Source organism: Phoca vitulina, unplaced genomic scaffold (assembly GCF_004348235.1).
Source record: "Phoca vitulina isolate PV1807 unplaced genomic scaffold, GSC_HSeal_1.0 scaffold38, whole genome shotgun sequence".
Taxonomy (NCBI): Eukaryota; Metazoa; Chordata; class Mammalia; order Carnivora; family Phocidae; genus Phoca; species Phoca vitulina.
In genome coordinates this window covers 18,990,639-19,017,902 of record NW_022589741.1, presented here as the reverse complement: position 1 = coordinate 19,017,902, position 27,264 = coordinate 18,990,639, and the positions used below count along the sequence as shown (strand labels likewise).

At 44.8% G+C, this 27,264-nt stretch overlaps 1 protein-coding gene across 5 annotated transcripts; it reads left to right on the top strand.

The window, feature by feature from the left end:
• Window positions 1-7,494: 7,494 nt before the first annotated feature.
• On the top strand, window positions 7,495-26,946 carry ZNF202 (zinc finger protein 202). 5 transcript variants are annotated; one of them, XM_032427982.1, is made up of 8 exons: window positions 7,495-7,601; window positions 8,917-9,033; window positions 18,075-18,579; window positions 19,281-19,491; window positions 19,842-19,930; window positions 20,852-20,981; window positions 21,510-21,629; window positions 22,164-26,946. In XM_032427982.1, exons 3-8 carry the CDS (start codon window positions 18,178-18,180, stop codon window positions 23,156-23,158), a joined length of 1,947 nt encoding a protein of 648 aa, XP_032283873.1. In that variant the 5' UTR covers window positions 7,495-7,601; window positions 8,917-9,033; window positions 18,075-18,177; the 3' UTR covers window positions 23,159-26,946. The 5 variants fall into 5 exon arrangements, with proteins under 5 accessions (XP_032283873.1, XP_032283874.1, XP_032283872.1 ...); XM_032427983.1 differs by lacking the exon at window positions 8,917-9,033; XM_032427981.1 differs by lacking the exon at window positions 7,495-7,601 and having other exon boundaries at window positions 7,630-9,033.
• Window positions 26,947-27,264: the final 318 nt, after the last annotated feature.

Sequence of the window (27,264 nt, the reverse complement as noted above, 5' to 3'; positions counted from 1 at the left end):
AACATGCAACACATCAAAATGAACTTAAGGCAGATACAAAAATTAAATGTGAAAGAGGACTGTGGAGAAGGTAAAGATGTAAAAGCAAACTATGATGGTTAAAGTCTCCTACAAGAATTTGTTATGTATAAATGAATCAGTCCTTCAAAAGAAATGAACTCATTCTCCAACAAGGAAATCCCAGAATACCTTCAGATGCATCAAGTAGAAACCGCAAAAGTCAAGGACAACTGTCAGTAGCCTTAAAAAGAAATGTAAGGAATCCTGTCTCCCTCTTTGTTTATAATAACTCTTCTTGCCTCATTTCCTTGTCAATGGCATAAAACATCCCACGCATTTTCTCAGTACTTAGTTTCTTCACAGTATAAGTCCTCTGTAGGCTCCTAATCAATTCTAATGGGTCTTTCAAAAATGTTTTAAATAAACCAAGTTTTTGTTTGATAATGTGGGACTTTCATTTGAATAGAATACAAATGTCTACATACACCTAAACGTGTTTATTCCCAGATAATACCAAAACTTGAGGACATCATGTGAAAATTTCTATATTGGATTTAGCCAGTTCCTATGCTTCACTCTAGGTAGGCCAGGTGCGTAGGAAACAAAAAGTCTGAGAACCAGTGAACTATGAAGGTTTTCTTGCTGGAAAACTCAACCCCAAGGTTACATTAAGGACAGGGCTTGAATGTAAGGTTATCATGTAATGTCCTTCAAGGCAATGACAAACCTATTCATTTAACCATGTTCTCAGGCAAGACATTTGGCAGAAAAAGTTTTTTACAGAATGATGATGCAGGTGAGTCAGTTTGTAAAAATGAGTATTATATGTGCCCCTCTTCCACAGCAAAAAAAGTCTATCATTAAAAGTCCATTAAACTGTGATTTTTTTAAAAAAGGATTATTGCAATCCTTTTTTTTACTTTTTATTGTTATGTTAATCACCATACATTACATCATTAGTTTTTGATGTAGTGTTCCATGATTCATTGTTTGTGCATAACACCCAGTGCTCCATGCAGAACGTGCCCTCTTTAATACCCATCACCAGGCTAACCCATCCTCCCACCCCCCTCCCCTCTAGAACCCTCAGTTTGTTTTTCAGAGTCCATCGTCTCTCATGGTTCGTCTCCCCCTCTGATTTCCCCCCCTTCATTCTTCCCCTCCTACTATCCTCTTTTTTTTTTCTTAACATCCTTTTTATTTTTATTTTTATTTTTTTTATTTTTTTATTTATTGAGAGAGAGAGAGAGAGCATGAGAGAGAGGAGGGTCAGAGGGAGAAGCAGACTCCCTGCCGAGCAAGGAGCCTGATGTGGGACTCGATCCCGGGACTCCAGGATCATGACCTGAGCCGAAGGCAGTCGCTTAACCAACTGAGCCACCCAGGCGCCCCTCTTAACATCCTTTTTAATATTGAATTGAAAATTGCAAAAGCAAAACAAAGTGTAATGAGGTGAAAATGTTATTATCTCAACTGTCCGATCTGATCTTATCTTAGAGAGGAGCTGTCTTGGGGCCAGGCAGGTGAAATTGGTCATTTGAAGGCAGAAGGAGAGAGAGAGCTTAAGGATGAATATTATCAAGAGCCCTATCATCAAAAGAATGGTTTAAATTGCCCTGAATGAGAAAATCTGGGTAGTATCTAAGTGCTCCTCAGAGGGGAAAATGGCACAAAAAGTAAAGAGAGGAGAAATGAGCCAAAAAGATGAATGTAGCAGAAAAGTCTGTGGGAAGAAGCCAGTGGAAATTCTCCAAAGTTGGGGAGCCTACAGAGCATTTTAAAGGTGGAGATGCCTATCCTCAATTTGAGGCCACATTTCTATGCTGTTCAACTGTCTTCCCCTTGAACCTTTAGTAAAGTCTCCTACATTACCAAATAAATATCTGAACAGTCTGTGTATGTCACACACATTCACGTATGTGTATGTTGTGCATGTAATTCAAGGAAGAACTGAGTTTCTTGTCTGGAATGATGTGGTTTGGATTCGAGACAGCCCATAGAAAAGCTCACAGCAACGGCCACAGAATATGCAGAAATTTTAGGAAGAACTTCAGACTTTCATTGGCTTGGGCATGGATCCAGCTAACCTATATCTAGGGGAATTGAGACACTTGGGTTATATTATTACTTAAAAACATTTTTAAAATCTGCTTTCAAGTTTCACCGATATTAGTTTCCCTGGGCCTAGCCTATTGCCTTAAGAGTTACCTGTTTGAAAAAAAAAAAAAAAAAAGAGTTACCTGTTTGATAGCAGACCGAGGGTAACATAAAACACCTTGACAGAGGGGCGCCTGGGTGGCTCAGTTGGTTAAGCGACTGCCTTCGGCTCAGGTCATGATCCTGGAGTCCCAGGATCGAGTCCCGCATCGGGCTCCCTGCTCGGCAGGGAGTCTGCTTCTCCCTCTGCCCTCTTCCCTCTCATGCTCTCTGTCTCTCATTCTCTCTCTCTCAAATAAATAAATAAAAATCTTTAAAAAAAAAAAAAAAAAAAAACACCTTGACAGATCTTATAAAGGAGAGAACAAATATGAGAGTACCACCTGAGTCCAATTCATGAAAATCAAAACAGACATGATTTATTCATGCATTTTTCATATTTTATTGATGTATTGGTATCATGTCCCAAGCAATGTGCCAGGTACTGATTCTGTTGAAAAAAACATTTTTGTGTAGTCTGCCAGAAAATCAGTGCTATGGGTTGGAAATGCCAGAGTTGGAGAAGCCTATCCAACAAAGATGTTCCAACACCTGAACATCAAGAATGAAATGGGTTACAAGACTTCTAGGCAGTCCTGCCTTAGATCCTCACCAACATGGTCCCTCCAAAGTCACCAGGGAGTATGTTGTCTACCTCTAGTGTCTACAGGAGCCAGAGTGTGTTTTGAGGAAAAAGAGCCCTGGCCACAGAGAAAACATGGCAGAGCTTGACTTTACATTGCTCTTTGTTTCTTAGGGCTCTAGAACCCAAATATCTTCCCCAAATGTACATACCCCAGCTTTCTCCAAGAGAATAAGAAATTACACAAGAACTCATCCAAACAATATAATAAACAACCTCTTACTCAGATCCCTGGATAGTAATTATTTTTCTACTACTGATAACTCTAATGACAAGGTGGAGCTCATGCATACAGCTGAGTCAAATCCTTGACAATGAGCTCTTGAGTTAATTTGTTCCTGAAAAATGTACACATTTAAGTAAAGTGGTTGTTTCCATGATGTGTTCCAAGAATACATTAGTTATTAAAAACAGGGTTCAAGTATTCAAATCGGGAGACATAGAGTTAGACAAGGTTAAGCAGGTTCCTTCACTACTCAATTTCTCAGAATCTTTAACACTATGTTGAAAAAAAATTTCTAACTCCCAAGCTTATGCATATAAAACTGCCTGTTATACCATCTTGGTTTTATTAAGAACTGTGCCTACTATTAGTGATGTAAACCAGAGCAATGACCGTTTCAAAAGGAGACTTTACAATCCTCTCCTCAACCAATCAAATGGTGGCCTCTTGTTCCTGCCTTATTTGGGCAAAACTTCCTTTCCTTATCCACGATCTAGCCCTTCCCTTGTAACTCAGAAAGACCAAAGTCACTTTTGAGTGATACAGCTCTCCTTTACCTGTCAAGTAATAAATTCAGCTTTACTTTTTCAGTTCTAATAATCTTCACATGCATTAGAAACTCCCAAGAGGAAGATAGAGAATATGCCTTTCCCAAGCTTACCCAGCTACAGAGCACTTTTCTCAATGTGCCTTAGACTAAAGCTTTCCTGCCATCTTCCTTAAGGTGCATCCAAAGTCATCTCTGTTTTTATCAGGCTCTTATAATTCCATGATATTCATAAATGACCAACCAACTTGGAGACAAAATTTTTAACTCCAATACAAGAAAAGCTAAATAGACAAAGAATTGGAAATGATTACATATTTACCTAAGCATTAGTGCCTGAGCAAGTGGCTCACCACCACTTTGAATTACATATTCTCCTTGCAAGTTTAAATGAGTCCAATTATAAAAATGCCATTTACACATGACTCTTCCAGAACCATCCACTTCCTGTACCTGGTATTCAGCTCGTCTCAGACTGAACAACTAAAAGAGTAGAATGACACACACTTTCAGATCAGCCCACTCCACTAATTACTCCTGCCATTTCTTTAATTTTTCGAAAATAGTCTCTCTCTTCCAAGTGCAGAAGCAACCATTTTCCTAATAATTAGTTCTTTGGTCTTCATCAAATACTGTTTAAAAACAACAACAACAACAACAACAACAACAATCTAATGCCCCCATCTCCACACTATGGCTTTAGTCCAAGCACTTGACCTACAATAATAACTTTGTAAGTCACCTTTCCCAATCTACTCTTGGACCCCTTCATTCTCTTCTGTGGCCAGAAAGATCTTATAAAAATCTCTATCTAATCATGTCACTTGATTAAAATCCTGCAATGGCTTCCCATTAACTGTAACAGATAATGCTTAATTTAGTCTATAAGACATTTGGTCTATCGGATCTGATCCCTGTTCACAATACCAGGTCCATCTCATATATTTCTCTATTGCTCTCTGGTCTAGACACACTATCTTCTCAGTTTCTCCAATACCCTAAGCTCCTTTCCACTTCAGGACCCTTGCATACACACTATTACTTCAAATATTCTTTCTTACCCCACTTCCCACTCCCACCCCCAATCTCAGCCTGCCCACTCATCCTTCAGAACTCTGCTCAAAGCTTACTACTCAAGAAAGTTTCCCCTAACCACCTCTCTACCAGCACCATCACCTGGATTAGGACCACCAGTCATAAGCTCTTGTAATAGGTTGTACTTCTCCTTTGTAGAACCTACCACAATCATAAATAATTTATTCAAATATGTTTCTTCCCTCCCAAACACACACATCCACATGAAAGTTAGCTCCATGAGGACAGGTTGTTCTCCACTGTATTCCATATACTACCACAGTGTCCGGCAATAGTAGTTACTCAATAAATAAATCCCACTGACGAATGAAGGACCAGATAACTGGACGGACAGAAAATCAGTCACATCCCATACAGATTGTAATCTCTGTAGTTCTGTTATGTAAATATCCCACACACTGTGTTTTAAAAGTATAAATGAATTACCATAGGCTATATTAGATTAGAATCCCCAATTTATACCAATCACAAAAGTAAATTCAAATTCATAAAAAGGAAAGCAAAAAAGTAGTAAAAGAAAATATAGGATGAAGCCCTGATGATTTTGGTGTGGAAAAAAATGTTCTGGAATAAGACATGAAATTCAAAGCCACTGAGAAAAACAGTGTATCAAATTTATCCAATTTGAAACTTTTTTTTAAATAAAGACTTTGAGTCCTGTTCTTTATTTTTTTTTTCTCAAAGATTTTCTTCATTTATTTATTTGACATAGAGAGAGACAGCAAGAGAGGGAACACAAGCAAGGGGAGTGTGAGAGGGAGAAGCAGGTTTCCCGCTGAGCAGGGAGCCCAATGCAGGGCCGATCCCAGGACCCCGGGATCATGTCCCAAGCCGAAGGCAGATGCCCAACGGCTGAGCCACCCAGGCGCCCCCAATTTGAAACTTTAAGACCATAAACAAAGTTAGAATGTAAGCTATAAAGTCGAAGAAAGCATTTGCAACATACATATTAAACGATTACTACAAGAATATATAACATTTAACAAGAATAAGAAAAAAATCCAATTGAGAAATAGGCAAACTCATAGGAAAACTACAAGTTACCAATAAACATACAAAGATTGTTCATTTTCATTCTTAATCCTGGAAAAGGTAAAATAATGAAACATCAATTTTTACCCATTTTACAAGTTGTTTTGAGAGAGAGTGAGAGAGAGAACGAGCGGGGGGGGGGGGGGAGAGGGGGGGGGGGGGGGGGGGGGGGGGGGAATCTTAAGCAGGCTCCCTGCTCAGTGCAAGTCAGTCAGGGCTCAATCCCAGGACCCTGAGATCATGACCCAGGCCAAAACCAAGAGTCGAATGCTTAACCAAATGAGCCACCCAGGCATTCCTCACTTTACAAGGTTAGCAACATAAAATAGTGGCATGAATATGGGGGGAAAACATTCTCATATACAGCTGTTAAGATCATAAATTGGTGCAGTCTCTGGGGAGATAATTTGGCAGTATTGATTGAATGTATACAACCTATGACCCAGCAACATTTTTTCTTTGTCCCAGAGTAACATTTGCATGTATGCATGAAGAAGATGTTTATTATAGCATTGTTTGTGATAGTAACAATTATAAACAACACATATTACCCATAGGGAGATGGCTAGTGACATAATGGAATGTTATGCAAAAAGCAGAAGGAATAAGGGAGATCTGTATGTACTATGAACAGGTCTCCAAGGCCCAATACTAGGAGAAAATAGCAAATCAAGGAATCCAACATGAACCCACACATATATGCATATGCACACAAAATAATATTATATGATTTCTATGAATATATATGTATATTGTATGTAAAAGTATAGAAAAAGTAAGGTAAACACGTAAGAATAAACGTTTGGTGAGATAGATGAGGAAGCCAGGATTAGTAAAAGGTCATTAACTTTATCTGCAATGTTTGAAATGTTTAGAAAAACATTTATGTATCATTTATGAACTTAATATTTGAAAATATTAAATGAAATCTATAATGAGAACATCTGGCACACAGTAGACCTTCACGAACCGTATATTCCTGCCCCTCCATCAAAAGTAACGAGTACCTTGGCTTCAAACACAATAGACTGATCCCAGCAATGTGTCCTATTAAAATGAAACGTGTAAGACATAGTTGGGGGGAGAGAAGGCCCTCTCATGGCACGTGGAGAGGGGTGACTTAGGGGGTTCAAGGGACAGGGAGAATAAAAAGGAAAATAGGAGAGATCACTGACTGAGACAAACTGAACAAATGAGATCAGGGAGGTCAGTCCTAACGAAACACAAAGACATGCTCCAAGGAAAACCGAAGAGAACAGGATACCATAACTATTCTCTTACTAAGCTCCTACTACGTTCCAAGGAGTTCGCATGCAATGTATCCCTTAGCTCTCAGAGCAAGGGTATTATTACACCCATTTTAGAAGAGCACACTGAACTCTAGAGGGGTAGAGGGGTTTGCCTGAGGCCCCACAACTGCTGGTGAATGCAAGAGCCAAACCCCAAACGGCTCTCCTTGCTACCCCGCTTCGCGGACAATCAAGAAAAACAAGTAGAGTTACAGACTCCAAAATCAAAGCAGAGATCAAAAGCGGTGAAACAGGTGTGTGAGTAAACTGAAGGCCCCGGGTTGCAGGAGGGGCGGGCGGAAGCGGTATGGCCTGAGGCTTTCCGCGCTGGGTCCCCGCGGCGATCAGAGCCTCCACCCGCGCGGAGCCCACAGAGACCAAACCTCCCGCTGCCTAGAGCGGCTCCAGCGCCGCGAGGAGGCGGGGCGAAGCCCAGCTTCCGGTTCCGGGCGCAAAGGCCCCACGTGTTCCGACCCGCCAGGCCCCGCGCGGCTCGGATCCGGCGGCGCTGCTACGGCCGGGAGTGGGTGGGGGAGAAGCCGGGGCAGGGGAGGAGCTGCCGGAGCTGCCGGAGCCGTGAGTGCTGAGGGGCTGGGCCGGGCCGGGCCGGGCCGGGCCGGATCGCGTTGAGCCGGGCAGGGCGGGGAAGAGGGGGAGAGGTCTGAGACCCCGCCCCCCCAGATCGTGGGGAAATCTCACTGTCCTGGAAGAAGGGGCGGCGGCGGTGTAGTGAGGGGGTCTGGGCGTTGTGGTCCCCGGGGCTCCTGGTGGCCGGAGCTCGAACCTCTGGGGACGTAGATGGCGCTCCGGGCTTCTTTCGGTGCAGCCACCGCCCTCCGCCCCCTCCTGAGGCCTGTAGAAACGCAGTTAGTTCGTACCTCCCATTGCTTCCGCGCCAAGTGGCCCCCCGGCACCGAGGGAGGAGTGGTCTAGGCCCCTTTATTTCCCCTAGCTTTTTCTCACCCGGTCTTTCAGATTGTTCAAGAGCTACCCCCCGCTCCACCCCATCCTCCGCAGGCTCCCGGCCCAGACAAGCCCCATCTCTCTCCACCACCAACCCCCACCCCCCCACATACAGATACAGTCACCCGTGATCTTATCACCCTTGGATACCGTCTGGCCTGTGGCTTTTCAGCTGCCACTGTGACCGACCCCACGCTTCCCCTCAAGCTAGTAGGTTCTGTCTCCACTTGCAACTTCCCTCCCCCCCCAACCCCTCACAGCCAGTTTTGGCACTTCTGAACACCACCGTTACCCACAGCAGGAGTATATAGGCCTCTGCTGCTTGTCTGGTTTGACCAGAAGTTTGTTAGTTTGTATGCCATGGATATTCTGTGTTCTCTCAGGGGTCAGCCCAATTTTTATTTTTCTGGCATTGGAGATTCTTGTCTCCCAGGCGCTTTGATTTCCCTGTCTGCCTTGGTCCCTGTACTGACCACCCCAAAGGTGGGCTCCTAGGCCTAGCTGTTCTTTGACCACCTTGGTCCTGGAGAGCACTGTCACATTCAGGCTCTCACTCGGAGGTTAGGGTGAGAACCGTTGCTTTTTCTCTGTCCACACACTGCAGGTGACACCCAGGGCAGCCTGACTCAGGAGCCACAGAAAGCTCGTGGAGTCCCCCTTCCCTTCTCCCAGCTTCTCTTCCAAGTCACCCCCCTGGGCCTTGATCCAGAAAGCCACTTCAGAAAGGTTGTGAGGAAGCCATTGGGAGGCATGTTGGTGGGAAGTATGTGACAACCAAGCAGTTAGGGTTTGTGGCCATTCGTCTTGGGTAACTTTCTGCTGATAGAGTCTAGTATAAGAGGGTGGGCAGGGTTGGTGGGAGGAAGGGGATTTTTCCTCTTAGGACCAAATACCTGGGATTCATAATCTTTCCCCCTTTTTCCTCCAGCTGTACCCCTTTTGCACTCTTTTAAATACTATATTGCAGTAGACAGTCATTTCAAGGGCACAGCAAGGTTTACTACGATGTGAGGGACTCTTGGGCATTACAAACTATACAGATGAGGTAAGTTACAGGTTTACATTTTTTTCCAGTTAATTTGCACAGGCATAAAACAGTCCTAGACTCTTTTGACTTTTGCAAACCTTCCTGTAAATTTGGCCAGCACTGGAAAAGTTGGATGCTTTCTGCTTGAACCTCAAGTTTACTTTCTTTGCCTTAGGTACTGGCTCTCAAACTTATGCTTCTCAAGCACCTGAAGGGAGGGCTTGTGGAAGAGATTGCTGGGCCCACCCCCAGAGTTTCTGATAATAGGTCTGGGCCCCGGGCTTGAAAATCTGCACATTTCTGACAAGTTTTTAGATGCTTGCGCTGCTGGTTTGGGTTTCTCACACTGAGAACCACTGCCTTTGGCCAGTCTCCTTCACATAAACAGTGCAGTGGTTTGGGGGATCAAAAGACCTGTGTGTGTACTTCTGTGTTAGAAACTAGTAATATGATCTTGTATGGATAATTTAACCACTTAGGTCTGAGTTCTTTCGTTTTTAAAATTAAGAAAGCGTACTTAAAAAAAAAAAACAAACCTCCAAATCGTAGTGATCTTATGCCAAGTGGAAGATGAAATATTGATGAATTTTCCCCTTGATTTTCTTAATTCTCTTGATAGGAGCTTCCGTTTTGACCATATAGCTTATATCCATATTTAGGTTTTTGCTACAAATTGCTAGTATATGCTAAAGTTCCTGCTACTTAACTGCTTATTAAATTCTTTAAGGTCAGAGCCAGTGCTTTTTTCTTCTTTCTCCGCCTGGACCTTGGTTTGTGTGGCACACACAATTGATGCTCAGTAGATATTTGTAGAATGAATAATCATATCCCCTGCTCTCTTTTTCCCTTTGAGGAAGTTTTTCTCCACTAGTCCTGTGCCACATTGTAAAGCAGTATATGGCTGTGCCACCGGATTCCCCCAGGCGATTGGGATGAATGCCAATGCCAAATTCCTATAACTGTCCCCGTGAGAGATTTATTACCAAAGCCGTGGCACCCACTGATTCTGAATTTTAGTGCATCCGTATCCAACTTGGAGTAAGAGAAATAGCTTAATAAAATTCAACACGTTTTACTGAGCGTCTTTTCTACCAAGCATCTGACAAAGTGTTAGGCACTTAGAATATAAAAATGAATAAAGAGGTCCTTGCCATCCTGGGATGCCTTCTACTCTTTGTACTGTGATTTTTTTTTTTTTTTAAGATTTTATTTATTTGACAGAGAAGGAACACAAGCAGGGGGAATGGGAGAGGGAGAAGCAGGCTTCCCGCGGAGCAGGGAGCCCGACGCAGGGCTCGATCCTGGGACTCCAGGATCATGACCTGAGCCGAAGGCAGACGCTTAACGACTGAGCCCCCCAGGCGGCCCTCTTTGTACCATGATTTAATCTGCAGTGGAGACTGCTGTTCCTCTGATTCCTCTGGTCCCATAGGCATGGGTCCCATCTTTTATCATCTCATCATAAGCGAGGGAGCCTCGGGCAATGCCAGAAGGAAGTCATCTAGACACAAAGCAAAGAGTATTTTGGCAATATCAGTTATAAAACAAGCCATAATACATGACTCTTGAATTGACTGTTCTGAATTATCCCTGTTTACTCCTCAGGTCAGTCTCTAGTTATAAAATATATTATCCTGTTGTTTTTCGCTAAATAATGGTTCCTCTGACTGTCCATATGATTGGCATTGACCATGTTCATCGTAGTAATGAATTAGGTACAGCTAGTTTAACTCTGCCTGCCACATGAAAGCTGCCACCGTCATCAGGGTGGGTGTCAGGTTTGAAGGGTGCCCTTTTCCCACTTCAGATTCATTTGTGATGTTCTGTTTTAAACTGAGGGGTATAGATTGACCTGCTTTATTTAAGCCATTGACCACCTCTAGGTCACCCTTAAGGTTTAAAAGCCTAGCTTCATGTTGAACGTTAACCAATATCATCAGGATGGCCAGATACTCAATTCTGGACTTGAAAATCTGTCTGTGGCCTCTAGCCCATCTGAAGTCTTGAGTAAATGCCTGTCACCATCTTAGCTAATACATCATGGCCTAGGTATTCAATAAAGAAGCACTGTATCCTTGTTCCTCTCGAAGCCCCTCTATCACCATCAAAAAGCAAGATGGTTTCTCAAAAGATGATCCAGCTCTCTGCCTTTAGGTGGAAAGTCATTCCCAGTTCCCAGATGACACATCTTGAGAAGGTAGAACACAGATCACCTACTTCCAAAGGCAGAACTACCAACATCCAGCACTGCCTCCTGGGCCTGTGATACACACCTAGAAAAACATTAATTAAAAATAAAGTGAATTGTGGGGTGCCTGGGTGGCTCAGTCGTTAAGCGTCTGCCTTCGGCTCAGGTCATGATCCCCAGGGTCCTGGGATCGAGCCCCGCATCAGGCTCCCTGCTCCGCAGGAAGCCTGCTTCTCCCTCTCCCACTCCCCCTGCTTGTGTTCCCTCTCTGGCTGTCTTTCTCTCTGTCAAATAAATAAAACCTTTAAAAAAAATAATAAAGTGAATTGTTAACGGTTTTTATAGTTTATTTCACATTATTTGTGTTTACATTTACTCCCAATGACATTTTTATACCCACTTTATACCTTGATCCTAACCACAGAGTCTGCAGAATTTCAGGGCAAAAGATATTCGTGTCTTGGCTTTCCCCTGATTTCCCTGTACCACCCACCGCCACTACTTATTTAGCCTCTGGGTTTATTTCTTCCTGTCTTCCCCCTCACTCCGACTTACCCTGTTTCTTTGAATCCTATTGTAATAAGCTTTGAGCCACTTCTCCCCTTGCTACTCAGATATTTTATGCTGAATCTAATGAAGGAAAGATGTAAATGGCAAAAAAATTTTTTTTAAGATTTTGTTTATTTATTTGACAGAGAGTGAGAGCACACAAGCAGGGGGAACAGCAGACAGAGGGAGAGAGAGAAGCAGGCTCCCCGCTGAGCAGGGAGCCCGATGCGGGGCTCGATCCCAGGACCCCGGGATCATGACCTGAGCCAAAGGCAGACGCTTAACCAGCTGAGCCACCCAGGCGCCCCGACAAAAATATTTTAAAGAAATAGTTTTTAGGGCGCCTGGGTGGCTCAGTCGTTAAGCGTCTGCCTTTGGCTCGGGTCATGATCCCAGGGTCCTGGGATTGAGCCCTGCATCGGGCTCCCTGCTCCGCAGGAAGCCTGCTTCTCCCTCTCCCACTCCCCCTGCTTGTGTTCCTGCTCTCGCTGTCTCTCTCTCCCTGTCATATAAATAAATAAAATCTTAAAAAAATAAAAGTTTTTAAACATGGTTTGAAGCATACTAATCATGATTTGTTAGAAGGCCAAAAGTCAGCGAATGCCTTCCCTTTCATTTCTCCAGCCTTCTGGGTTAAGTTTTCAAGGGACTTAGTAGGTATACTAACTGGGCTTGCCCCAGATTGCCTCTTCCCAGTTCGAGGGAGGAGACAGGACTGCAACCCTGGTAAGGAGAAGCGCCACTGATAGGACTTGGGCAGGAGAACTTGGCTGGAAGGTTCCATCCCATCTGTGTTCCAAGGCTCTTAATCTTAGCTGATAAGTCTTTCAAAGCAAGGACTCTTCTTTCAGTTTAACACTTTACTTTTGATATAACAGTAAACAGGCCAAGATTTTTCCTGTGCATTTAAAATTTTTTGGAATGACGATGAATGAAATAAAGGACTGTTTGCCTGTTTATCATTTAAATCTTGCCTTCTTCCCAAAAGGATTTAAAGCACTTTGAAGGAAAGAGAACAAAATCTATTGAGCATCTACTCTGTACTGGGCTCTCTGCTGCAGTGATTCTATACGTTACTTCATTTACTCCTTAAAACAACCATGGGAGGGAGGTAGTGTAGCCACATTTTGAAAATGAGACCAAGACAGGGAGTGTCCCGTGGCCAGTAAATGAGGAGAGGGATTCAAACTCAGGGCTCCAAAGCCCTGAACCATTATGTGGAAAGCATGGGTGAACACTTGTATACAGGATAATTAACCGTAAAAGATCATCTTTCCAGTAGAAGGATCATACCAGATAATCTTTAGTTTTAAAGAAGAAGACAGCGGGACATCTGGGTAACAGACTGATTTCGTCTCAGAATCGTGAGATCAAGCCCCGTGTTGGGCTCCATGCTGAGTGTGGAGCCTGCTTGAGAGTCTCTCTTTCCCTCCTCCTCTACCCCTTCCCATCCTTTCTCTCTTCCCTCTCCCTCTCTAAAAAAGAAGAATACAGCATTAGAACAGGGCAGTTAACAATTTTTATTAGTTGATTTCTATTCTAGAACAATGAGAAGAGCAGTTGGAAGGTTTGGTTAACCCCAGAGAACAGACCTACCCAGATTTCCAGGTTATGGGGCAGCATTAGGGTAAAAAATAAAATTGGGGGCAGGAAGGGAAATAGGTATCTGCTAAACATAATCATTTGAACCTCTCTGATCACTACTGAAGATTATTTGCCAGTAAATAGATCAGTCTCTCTCTACTGGGTAGATACTATATGACCACAAACCTTGTCATTTAGGATCCAGAAAGCTCTCCCCAAGTAGTCATATTTTAAGGTAGAGAACCATATATCCTTTTAATGCCTGCAGTTTTCTGTTCTTGTCAATAGAATGTAGTTACGGCCTTCACTGGCATGTGACACATTCAGATAAGGGTCAGAGGTAGTTGGACCAAAGACCGGAGAAAGCTCTTACCTTTTCCACATCTCCCCAGTCCTGCTCCATACATCCTAGAAACACTTACTCAAAGAGACTAGGTCATGGAGTGCACCCATCCCTAGGCTTCTGAAGCTTTTCTGCAGACATTGTTTCAGAGCCTTCTGGAACCAAGTCTCTTTCTCTTCCTGGCCTGGGGTCAGTCTCTCTATATAGTCCTCTTCAGTTTTATCTCTCATTGTGGAACCCTTCCAAGGACAGACACTGAGGGAAGGTATTAGAATGCCAAGGGCAACAAATTGCAGGCAGACTTGGCAGTGTAGCATATCCCAGGAACCTAGAATGAAACAACGTCCGTTTTCTGTTTCTAATACTTGACATTTGCACAGCACATTTTAGTTCATAAGCTCACAGAGCTCAGCTAATCCTGTGAGTTAGGAGAGTAGTTCTCTGCAGAGGGCTTTCCCCTTTACAAGGGCTCTTGTGTGTGTTATGTCATGGAACCCTTAGAGCTGCTCCAGTTACTTGAGGGTGTGGGGCTAGGACACACATCCTTGGATACCTAACCCAGTTTTCTTCACTGCACCGCCTGCCTCCGGTTCCTTCCCATCCCTCGCCCCACCAGGGACTCCTCTTCTGCCCTTCATCGCGCTATTGCTGATCTGTTTGCCTTCATCTCTTCCTGAGCTGCCAAAGTAAATCCAAAACAAGCAATGGAAACCTCAATTGATGATTTCTTTTTCTTTTCTTTTTTTTTTTTAAAGATTTTATTTTTATTTATTTGACAGAGAGACAGCCAGAGAGGGAACACAAGCAGGGGGAGCAGGAGAGGGAGAAGCAAGCTTCCTGCAGAGCAGAGAGCCTGATGCGGGGCTCGATCCCAGGACCCTGGGATCATGACCTGAGCTGAAGGCAGACACTTAACGACTGAGCTACCCAGGTGCCCCTCAATTGATGATTTCTGAAGCAGATTTAGAAACAGCAGGTTTTATGTGGGCCAGCATTAGGGTAAAACTGTTCCTTTGTCTTTGGAGAGCGAGAGCAGGAATGCTTCTGTCAATGCAGACTTTATAGACTCCATAGTAGACAATCTCTGGTAGCCAGTGCTCCGTGGAAACAAGGAGAGCTTCTAGTCTGCTTTCCTGGGCATGGGTTCTCAGACTTTGAAGATGATTGAGATCCCTTCATTAAGCCAAAAGACTCTATCGATTCTGTCTTCTCTCAGAACTCCCAAAGAAAACAATCTCACTGAAGATAGGCATAACATTTTAAAAACCACAAACCGTGTAGGAAACAGACCACCATGGGGTAGAGACTGCAGATTGAGTAGGTGGGACAATTACCACATAAAGACCGAGAAATGAGGGAACTCTGTAAAGCAGACTATGAAAGTAGGTAGTGGATATTTGAGGCTACTGGAAGAGAAATAAGAGCATGAATGAATGAAAAGGCATTTGAGATACAGTTAATAAAAATAAATAATAGGGTCATTGAAATTAAACTCAGTTTGATGGGCAGCATCTAATTAGACCCAGCTCTTAAGAGCGGATCGTTAACCTTGAAGGTGGATCTGAGGCTGAGGTAATGAGGCCCCAAAAGACTGAAAAATGAAGAACCCTTCAGGTTGCATGTGGAGAGGGGTCTGGAGGGGGCAGGACTGGGAAGACTAGGGATGACTTGAACAAAGTCATTCATTCAACATACAAGTGTCCGTTACATACCAGTGTGGTGTAGGAGACGGTCATGTTTTTAAAAGGTCCTACTGATACCTTTCAGTGGTTCATAATGGCTCAACCAGGGGAATGGAAGTGGAGATGAGATGGATGAATTGGAAAGACATTTAGAAGGAAGGATTAACAAGATCAGTGAATAAAAAAGAGTGTAGAAACAATGGAGGGAAAGATGGATTCTTCCTGATAAAAAAGAGGAAGAAAACTTTAGTTTATTCATTTAAATTCCCTTACTGTGCACTTTATTATGCATGTTGGAAACTTGAAGGTGTTTCTTAGGAAGCTTAACGAGTGGCTGTATCGCGGTATCCCAGGATCGATACCACAGACGTGGTGATAGAGGTGTGCCCACGTGGCTGCAGAAGCACAGTGATTTCTCACCATTTTAAGGGTAAGGGGAACGGGATCAAAGAAAACATCTCAGAAAACATGAAGTCTGAGCTGTCTTAGAAGTAAAGTTTCACCTAATGAAGGGTAAAGACTCAGAAGGAACAACATGTTCTGAAGCCAAAGAGATGGGATTTGTGTGTGCTTCACAGGGATACGCAGTGTGTGTGTGTGTGTGCGCGTGCGCGCGCGCTGCGTGTGTTCAGAAGGATTGAAGAGGAGGGCGAAAGGAAAGTCTGCCTAATCTATAATACTTAGGAGTTTGTTTTTCACTTACAAGACCAAGGAATGGTTGAGGATCTTAAATAGGGAAGGGACATGATCACATTTGCCAAGAGTGCCGGTCACTCTTGTGATACTGTTCTTGGTAACTTGAAGGTAACAAACCTGGAGGCAGGTGGCTCAGGATTGGAGGCAGTTGGAGTAATCCAGACAAGAACTGATAAGGAGCTAGGGTGTAAATCATAGGAATGAAGAAGAGGGGGCCATGTGAAGAAATGGAACACACCGTGCAGCATTGGAGGTGGGGGGTGGGAACATTGCATTTAGAAGGAACAGCCTTCCTACAGGCATGGTGTCCTGAAAAGACACCCCCTTTCGATTGGAAGATCAGCAATGCACCCATGATAGCTCCATGATAACCCAGCAAAGGGGAGGATACGAGGCTTGAAAAATCAACTGAGGGCTGATGGTGAAGAGCTTCATGTGCCATGCCAAGGATGTTATAGCTGATCTTACTAACAGAAGTATTTTTATTTTTATTTTTTTTAAAGATTTTATTTATTTATTTGAGAGAGAGAATGAGATAGAGAGAGCATGAGAGGGGGGAGGGTCAGAGGGAGAAGCAGGCTCCCTGTTCAGCAGGGAGCCCGATGTGGGACTCGATCCTGGGACTCCAGGATCATGACCTGAGCTGAAGGCAGTCGCTTAACCAACTGAGCCACCCAGGCGCCCTAACAGAAGTATTTTTAAATGCTGAGCGGTGCAGTTGGGACTATAATTTAGAAAGATAGTTAACATTGGGTTGCCATTGCTCTTCTGAGCACTTGACAGAGGGTGATATGTTTAATCCTCATAGTCCCGCTGTTAGATGGATACCATCCTTACCTCCATGCCACAGATGGGGAAACAGGCATAGGGAGCATAGGAACTTAACTCTGGCCTCACACCTACTAAACGGTACAGCCCAGATTTAACCCCTGACACCAGACTCACTCCTTACCTTACACGCCCTAGGTGTTCCTCCACCATCACACGCATCAGGACCACATGCAGCATTTCTAAAGATAGAGTTGCCTACATTGACTAAATCCCAAGTATCCACAAGAGTGTTGAGCGATACTTATTTTGCAAAAGCTTCGCCATAATTATGCTGCCCTTTACTCATGGTCGAGTACGCAGGGATCCCAGTTAGGAAGTTAGGTCAATAGTCCAGGCGAGAGCTGAAGGCCCAAACTAAAGCGGTCTGTGGCAAAGAGGAGGAAAGAGATTTAGAGGCTTACGAGGTAGAATTGGTTTAATGGACTGTAAGCAATGGGAAAGAATCAGAATTGAGTCTAAAGATTACAAAGTTGAGTGTTTACTTAGCTAGTGATGATCTCAGCCAAGACAGGATCCTGGGAAGAGGGGTGGATTTGGGAGTCAGCAGAATGAGTTCAGTTTTGAACACTTGGGTTTGAGGGTCTGGAGGTCTTCCCATTAAGATATCTTAATAAGCGGAAGGTTGCTCTTAGGGGTGCCTGTGCGCCTGCCGCTGTATAAGGGGCTTTCCTGACTGTTACCTCACACAATTTGCCCCTCAAATCTCTGAGAGTCCCCATTTTACAGAGGAATTCATATTGAGTTTAATTCAGTTTGAATGAGCCTTTATAAAGGCTTCCCCATCTGCTTCAGCCTGGCGGATGCGTCTCTTCTCCTGGTGTGTGTGTAAACGTGTGTGTGACGTGGTCAGTACCACGTGTTCTAGCAGGCCATGAGCAGCGTCCGTGGTCCTCTCCATTCTCCTTGCAGGTTCACAGGGTTCTTGAAGAAGAGATGCAGTTTTTTTCTGTTTCTCTATGGGGTGTGAACCTGGCCAAGGACAAGGGGTAAGAGAACATACTTGAGGCATAGATCATCCGATTTCAGCCAAATCTATTTATAGCTGATGGTTGTGGAGATTGAGGGCAGGGGATTTAATAGTGTAAGGAAGTGTTATGTGTGCGGGGTTATGAGTGAACTCAGAACTATTTTCCCTGTGTATAATCTCATGCTTATACTGATGTTTGTCTCTACTTCTCTGCCCCAGGTCCCTTGGGAGAAACTCCTTGAGGTGCCCAGGCTGAGACTGGGGGCTAATGACAGTGTGAGCTCTAGATGGTGTGAGACCCCTCCCCCCCGAGAGCCAAACAATGGCTACAGCCTTGGAACCAGAGGACCAGGATCTTTGGGAAGAAGAGGGAATTCTGATGGTGAAATTGGAAGATGATTTCACCTGTAGGCCAGAGTCTGTCTTACAGAGAGATGACCCTGTGCTCGAGACCTCACACCAGAACTTTCGGCGCTTTCGCTACCAGGAAGCCGCAAGCCCTCGAGAAGCTCTCATTCGACTGCGAGAACTTTGTCATCAGTGGCTGAGGCCAGAAAGGCGGACAAAGGAGCAGATCCTAGAGCTGCTTGTGCTGGAACAGTTCCTTACCGTCCTGCCTGGAGAACTGCAGAGCTGGGTGCGGGGCCAACGGCCAGAGAGTGGCGAGGAGGCGGTGACGCTGGTGGAGGGTTTGCAGAAACAACCCAGGAGACCAAGGCGGTGGGTGAGGAGGGGGAGTCCTGATCTATGTGATGTGGAGGGGGACTATTTGTTTGCTGGAAGGATGGATTTGGGGGTAGGGCATACAGGGCCCCCATCATTTACCCTTTAAAACTAATTGGCTGTGCTTTCAGGTTGCACCTAGATCCATAAGGGGCAGAGGTGTGTGTTTGCGTGTGTTTGTGTGAGTGAGTGAGTGTGACTTTCTGGTTTTTGAAACACCTGCCTAGGGACCATCTTAGGGATCTCAGCACTCAAGGGTCATATGGTTTTTTTGGTTTTCCTTTCTTTGGCTGTCGAACCTCCAGTTCCTGGGGAGGCCAATTTTGTGACTTCCTCAAAAGTTCTAGACTCTCAGTCACTCCCCCTCCCCCAGGACCATAAGACAGGGAAGCAAAAACAACAAGGAGAGAGCTACAGGTGGGAGAGGTAGAGATGGGAAGGATGGGTGTCTTAGAGCCCTGGGTGACAGGGGCAGGGTTGAGGGGAGTAAGGAAGCTGTGCAGTATCCAAACGTCCCTGCCTTGTCCTGGTGAGGATAACCTGCAACAACTCTTGCGTGCCCCAATGGAACCGGAGATTCCCCTCCTCATCTGGGACTCTTTGGGAGTGTTTCTGTTGGCAGGTTCTCCGAAAATAAGCCCTGATGTCAACCGAGACTTTCCTCTTGACTCCATGCTGACTGGAAATTGGAATTATTCCCAGGTGACTGTCCATGTTCATGGCCAGGAAGTCCTGTCAGAGGAGACGGTGCATCCGGAAGCAGAGCCCGAGTCACCTAGTGAGCTGCAGAACCCTGTGCAGACCTCGACTCCCGAGGCGTCCCGTGAGGAGACCATACAGAGCCCCGATCTGGGGCCACCAGAAGAGCAGAGCCTGTGCCATGAATTGGAGTTCCAGCCCCTGCAGGAGAGCGGTGGGAAGCCTCAGCAGAAGCGGGGCATTGTGACGGGCAGAGCGTGGGAAGGGGGATATTTCCCCTCTACTAAGGAGGCTAGGTGTGGAGCATAGTGGGAATAAATCACAGAATCCAGGATGTTGAGAGGAGACAGTACTAGCTAGAGTCCCCCAGAAACTGGGCCGAGCTTTATCCGTGGTTGTTCTCTTGGCATTTCAGTAGTGTTCCAGATGGTGGCATTGGGATGATTTGAGCTGCCCTTGGGCCAGTTTCCTGATTCCTACCAAAGAGCATGAGAGCCAGTCGGCTGTTGGCCACTTACATGGGCACACTGCATATTGCTGATCTCCGCATTCTTTTCGTCGTAGAGGTTCCAGTGTCCCAGGACCCAGAGCTTCCTGAAGAGAGGAACACTGGAAACCCAGAGATGGTTGCCCTTCTTACTGCTCTTTCACAGGTGTGCTCTAGTTTCCCTCTGTGCCTCAGAGAATTTGAAGAACCATCAGGCATTAGCTGTATACTGAACGGGTCAGACAGGACACAAATTTGCAGCCTCCTTTCGCCAACTTAAGTTCTCAGTTCTAGACGTGTCCGCAGCAGGAGTTGAATCGAATGGGATGAATTATCATAGTCTCAGTTGGATCTGCAGGCTCCAGAGCCTCTTTATTTGCCACTGCCCAGAGAGAGGAACTAACAAAATAGGATTATTTTAGAACTCTCCAGTCAACCTGGAAGTTGCTGAAGGAAGGCTTGTTTCTTGGTTTTTTTAGGAGTAAACTTGATAGTCATTTGTAAGAATGGCTGACTGCTGCAGAAATGATTTCTGAAATTGTGTGGTGTCCTCTTGCAAGGACTGCACTCAGTCAGGCCACGGCTTATAGGAATCCCTTAAAATAGGGCCCGAAAACTAAGCTAGAGGCTGGAGAGAAAAGGAAAAGAAGCATCTGTGGTTTCAGATTGTAGTCTAGCTGCAGCAAAAGGGCCTGTGTGTGCTCTGCCGGCCGTGTAGAGGATGGGGTTCCCTGGAGAAGGTCAGTTAGGGAGAGCTTTCCAGAAAAGGTGAATTTTTGCAGAAATGTACGTGGCATTAAGGCATCAAATAGGGAGTTAATTAGGACTTTTAAGACTTCTTGTATGTTAACCCATATGCTCAAGAAGAAGAGCAGAGGCTCGCCCTGAGAGAAAGCAGTGGGACCGGGGGGCCCAGAGGAGGAAATAGGAAGTTGGGGAGCAGCAGCCGAGGGTACCACAGATTTCCCGAAGGGAGCCCGGAGTCCTGTGTGTGTTCCTTTTGTCTCCGGGCGTAACCTTCATTCCAGGAACTAAGTGGGCGGCTCCAGGAAGTGCCCCTTTTTAACTGAAGCCTGTGTCGTTTCAGGGATTGGTAACTTTCAAGGACGTGGCTGTGTGCTTCTCCCAGGACCAGTGGAGCGATCTGGATCCCGCACAGAAAGAGTTCTATGGAGAATATGTCTTGGAAGAAGACTGTGGAATTGTGGTCTCTTTGTGTAAGGAATTTCAAGTGTTTCTAGGGTGTTCTGAGCACAGAGGTCTTTCTCCTGTTGGAAATTGTGGGGGTCTTAGATCTTAGACTGTATGCACCATGCTTCTCTTACGCCTGCCCCCCCAGTGAGATTGAAGGATGAGCTATAAGCAAGACGATATCCTTCCAAGTTAAAGGGAAGAGGAAATGCTTAGAAAGTGGTTGGAAGCTTCTAATAAGAGAATAAAATTATAATATATAGCTTTAGTGTATTTGAGGTAGTGTGTGAGTTTTGAAACAAGCAGTAGAAGTTGATCTGCTTACTTGAATACGGGGAAAGAGGGAGCATTAGCGGTCCTAGGTTATCGAGTCGCAGACAAAGGGCATGAAATATGCAGGATTTGGTGAGAGGTGCTCAAGCTAAAAAGACCAGATTGGATCCACTGACTGGGCTGTCCATTTGTTCTGCAGTCTACCCAACGGCAAAGATCTGCTCTTAACACAGGGAATTGCTGAACCAATCGTAATGTCCCGCTTTCCCTCTCTTGAGCAGCATTTCCAATCCCCAGACTAGATGAGATCTCCCACGTTAGAGAGGAAGAGCCTTTGGTCCCAGATATCCCAGAGCCTCAAGAGCCTCAAGAGCCAGAAATCCTGAGTTTTACCTACACAGGTGAGGAACGACAAAAGGCATCTTCCCCCACAGAGCTGGCACTTCCCCTCTCCCTCTGGGGTGCCCCTCTCATTGGTTCTTCTAACCTGTTGGCCATCACCCCTGTCTCCCTCTGAATGCCAAATTCTTCTGTCCTCATCCTCCTCTTTCCCCTCCCATCATTCGTGTGAGGGATATGTAATGTAAGATGGTGAAAGAGAAAAAATGGGAACTTTGGAATGCAGCTGTAGTCATATATGAAGCAGGTCACTTAAACTCTTGGTCCTCAGTGTCCACATTTGTGAAATGAGGATAATAATCTTTGTCCCCACCAAGGCTTGTCGACAGCATGAGATAACATATAAGAAAGTGCCTGGCACATGCCAGAAATCAGTTGACCAGTTATTTCCTTCTTTCCCAGCCTCTGCAGTTATGAAATACGGGCTTCTCTCTGTGTGGTCTTGCCTTCCCAAGACAGTTTAAAAATCCCGCCGTTGTGTGGAAGGCATCATCCCCTCTATAATTTCCCCTGTTCTCCTCTCACCCTCTCTACAGGAGATAGGAGTGAAGATGAAGAAGAGTATCTTGAGCAGGAAGATCTAAGTTTGGAAGATCTACACAGATCTATTTTGGGAGATCCAGAAATCCACCAGACTCCAGACTGGGAAATAGTCTTTGAGGATGATCCAAATAGACTTAACGAAAGAAGATTTGGTACAAATATTTCTCAAGTTAATAGTTTATCGAATCTTCGGGAAACCATGCCTATCCACCCCTTGTTAGGGAGACACCATGACTGTCCTGTATGTGGGAAAAGTTTCACTTGTAACTCCCACCTTGTTAGACACCTAAGAACTCACACAGGAGAGAAACCCTATAAATGTATGGAGTGTGGAAAAAGTTACACGCGCAGCTCGCATCTTGCCAGGCACCAGAAGGTTCACAAAATGGGCACTGCTTATAAATTCCCCCTAAACCGGAAGAATTTGGATGAGACCTCCTCTCTGGTCCAGGCTGAGAGAACTCCACCTGTTGAGAAACCCTATAGATGTGACGATTGTGGAAAACACTTCCGCTGGACCTCAGACCTTGTCCGGCATCAGAGGACACACACAGGAGAAAAACCCTTCTTCTGTACTATTTGTGGCAAAAGCTTCAGCCAGAAGTCTGTGCTCACAACACACCAAAGAATCCACCTCGGAGGCAAACCCTACCTGTGTGGAGAGTGTGGGGAGGACTTCAGCGACCACAGGCGGTATCTGGCACACCGGAAGACGCACGCCGCTGAGGAGCTGTATCTCTGTAGCGAGTGCGGGCGGTGCTTCAGCCACAGCGCGGCGTTTGCCAAGCACCTGCGAGGACACGCCTCAGTGAGGCCCTGCCGGTGCAACGAATGTGGGAAAAGCTTCAGTCGGAGGGACCACCTTGTCAGGCACCAGAGAACCCACACTGGCGAGAAGCCGTTCACGTGCCCCACCTGTGGAAAGAGCTTCAGCAGGGGCTATCACTTAATCAGGCATCAGAGGACCCACTCAGAAAAGACCTCCTAGCTAGCTTCCCGTGTGAGGCGGTCTGCATTCAGCCCTCACCCGGGGACGGGCGAGGAGATGCCCCTTGTCAGCTCGGGAAGACCTTTTCCAGGGAGTCTCCCTGACTTGCCCAGATCTACGTCACCTCTTCCCACAGCTAAATAAAATCCCCCTGGCAGAACCTCTCAACCTTCTTCTACACCTTGAGGAGATTTTTTTGCCCAAAGTACAACCTGGGTGGAGGCTTCTCCTTGACTGGAGTGTTCCTGCCTCTACCTCATGGGTGTGAAGGAGGAGATTTAGAAGACGTCCGAGGTTGTGGTTATTATATTTTGCCCAAAATAGGCTGTCGCGTATCCTAAAGACTGCTTCACAGCCTCAAGTATAAAGTTGCCCAGGACAGCCCTTTAGGTATGGTGAGGGACCGGCCTCTAGGATTCTGTCTTTACTGGGCTCAAATCTTAAAGCACACAGCCCTGAACTCAAGGCCGGAGATTTGCATCCTCATGGCTCTGCCACACACTCACGGGATAACTACAGATCTCTCACTGGTTCACTTCTTCACCATGCACTTTCCTTTGATCCTGGGGAGAGATGGGAGAAGTGTCTGATGGGGGAAAACCTCGAGGCTGTTTCCCATGGACCTTGTCAGGCTGCTCCCTTATCCATTGCCAAAATACCAGGTGCCAGACCCTGCTAGAAAGGAGGACCTAGTCAGAAGCCTCTTTCCTTGTGGGGTGCTTTCCTGTTAGAATACTCCTGCCCACCCTTCTTAGTGTTCTACCAGCCTCTTGGTTTTGCCCCTAGCACTTCTGCAAAAGTGAGACGCAACAGTTGGGTGCTGGGGGAGTCAGTTAAAGCATAATTAAACCATGATGAAATCATTTACATTCCCACACGTGTACAAGCCCACCCCTCCTGCCCTCTTCACATGGGTTTGTGAGGGGATTTTGGAACCATGTCAGCTTACATAGGTACTATAGTAATTACAGAGTCATGATTGACTGGGTCACTTCCTTTATGTGAAGAACACGAGAAGACCTGAGACCAAATTATGGAGCAAAATTTTTAAAAGCTGTTGCTGCTGGCTAAGGCCATCAAGACTATACTGACACCCAGCCCCTGTCATCCCCGCCTTGGTTCTCTGATATCAGGGAAAATTATGAACCCCAGCACCTGGGACCCTGAAGAATTTACCAGGAGTAAATGGCTTTCATGTAATTGCGTTGTTTGCTTTTTCTTATGTGATCTCATTTTTATGTAATTAAGAACTAAATAGTATTATCTCATGACCTGATAGTAGGATCTCTGTTGCCTGATAAAGGTTCCTTGGAGATGAGGTTGAATAATTACAAACCTCATCTGCTCTGCTTGTGGGAGTGGCAAGGACTGGATGAGCGTCCTCCGTAAGTGGAGCACAGGGTATGGGATTAAAGCATGAGAAGGGAGATTGTCTTCTGTGCATGGTTTCTTCAGCTGTTTCTCAGTCCATTATGTGCCAGTGTGTACAGAGAAAATGGGCGGGATAACAAGGCCTCAGCCCTACCAGCTCAACAAGGCAATTCTCATTTTGGTCAGTGATGATACTCCAGTTGACCAGTTTGGCTTTGATACCAGTCAGTCATTGTCCTGGAGATACACACATATGGAATAAATAAATGTAACACCGGCAGCCACGTTCCCTGGTTTCTGGAACTTTCCATTTTACTCACTTCCCAAGGCTTCAGGTTCCAGATAGTTCTGAACGTCATACATACAAAGACATCAGAGAGTACAAAGTAGTTTTCCCTGAGGCCGGTCATGGTTAGCAGAGCCAAAGCGAATAGATGGCATACTGAGGTAAGATCTATGCCTGTGGTTTGCAGAAGACACTCCTAATGGACAGACATTTCTGAACCCTAGATCTGAAGTCGAAGCATATTTGTGCTGGGTGAAATACAGCCTCAAGAGATCATTTTTCCTAGCTCGTACCAGTTATGGGAGCTGATACAATTCTGGAGGTAACAGAGCAAATTTGTTCTAACAGAACAGTGACTTTATTCACTGATTTACCTGGTTAGTGCAGTAAGTGAGAAACTGTCAAGAGAATTGTACATGAGGAAAAGTGAGAGACTGGTCCAGTTTGTTGGAACATCAAATAGTTCTTTTATTGCCGATCCCCCAGCAAAGTTTCATATGCTGACACTAAATCTCTGCTTGCTTATAAAATACTTTATTTTCTGAGGTTCATGGAGGGGCATACTGTCTTCTAAACCTGAGCATGAGCAGAACTGAGGTTTGCAGCAGAAGGGCCTATGCAAGAACCTGCAGTGAGCAAGAGACTACAGCTGAACGGGCAGGTGCTGGGCCACAGGTTACCCTTAAGGGGTTCCCTGTAGGATTTTGTAAACAGTTGAATACTGGTGTTCTTGAATACCATACTAAATTAAAGTTTCTGGAGAATGAAGAGGCAGGATTTTAAAGATAATATTTGGAGGAAGCTATAAAGTACTGTAAATCAACAACTCAAGGAAATTGGTAGATTGTTGGAAATAAAGGCACAAGCTAATCGAGTTATGAAATTAAAATGATAATATTTGAGCTCTTGGCCATTTAGTTTAGGAATAACCAAGGAATATTCAGCCTCTTCTCCATCTCACTTACCCAAGAGAAATAAATGGAAAGAGATCAAGGCAGAATATATTTTTATTATCTGGAACTTAGGCCTCAAAGTCTAGAGCAGAATCTAGTGAACTCTGATGAACCCCATGGAGAGTTCATTTGGTAGATTAACTTCAAAGTACTAGAACCAAAGCAAGCTAAAAAATGCTTTCTCCAGAGCCCAACTCAACAGAAGGATCTAATAGAACATGCATTCTTTTCACGGTGCAGCAAAATGGTGAACAAGGAAACACCCCACTGAGTCCTGCAAAGTTGGCAGAGACCATTCACTCCAAGCCTCATGTCAGAGCAACAACCTCTAGATCGCCCCCTTGCATGAGGAAAATAAGCTAGTGTGCACCCCTTCCTAAGCCATTTTGATTCACCAAGCTCCCAGGAAGGACATCAACCCAGATGAGAGTTAATCTGACCCTGTGATGGTTTTGGACGACAAAAGCTGTCCTGAGAAATAGTGAATTATTATATGCCATGTACATGAATAATTTGGTAGTCTTCCACACAGATATTTTTTAGTTTTACCTCTAAGATCTCCCTCAGCTGACCAAAGTATTTCTTCCAGCCACAATAACTTTCCCTGAGAGAAATATACATAAAATTTTTTTTCTGTCTCCTTAAATTTCTAGTGATGTTGGCCAACTGACCCATTAATCTGATTTGTGGGAGAGGAACAGACTAAGAGCCAAAAAATGGGTGCCCTACCCATGTACTCACTAATCTGCTTTGGCAGAATTCAATGTTCTCAGACACATTGATGAACACATCTCCTTTTACGTGGAATAACTTGATTCCTCCTTGGGGAAGCCCTAAGAAGCTGGCAAGGACAAGTTTTGGTCTCTCCTTAGATATCAGTCATTGTAAATTATCCTTAATAATAATAATAAGAAACAAAGAATTCTTGTCAGGGCAGCAAAAGTAAGGGTATCCTATAATGAACAGTTCCTGTTATTACTGTATGTGTATGTTCATGGAAGTTTCAGGTAAAAAGGGAGAAGAGGGAATGCAATTTGATTTTTTTAAAAAAGAGCACAGACTAGATTATTTGTAAGGACAGGGGCTCTTCAGTGGAAACTGGGAGCTAAAGAACAGAACTTATATAAAGACTTCCAGAAGCAGAAGTAATAGGTAGCTGAAGCAAAAAGACCCAATCCTCTGCAAAGGTGTATGAAAAATAATAATCTTCATTTAAATAGAGTATAAATCTTAGTAATGATCCGTGCAGAATATGAAAGGCTTCAAAAGGCCATTTGTACAGAAAGATCATTGAAACTGTAAATTCCCAGGATTTCCTGTAAGACTACTGCTCTGGACACATTTATCTGTGGTTCCTCCATTAGTTGTTATTCCTCCATTAATTGTACATCTTATGATCCCTTAGAAGAGTCCAAGAGACTACTTACCAAGGAACGATCTCAGCAAGAGGACTACAGCAACTGTTTGGACCTTCAGTTCATTTACTGAATCTCTGC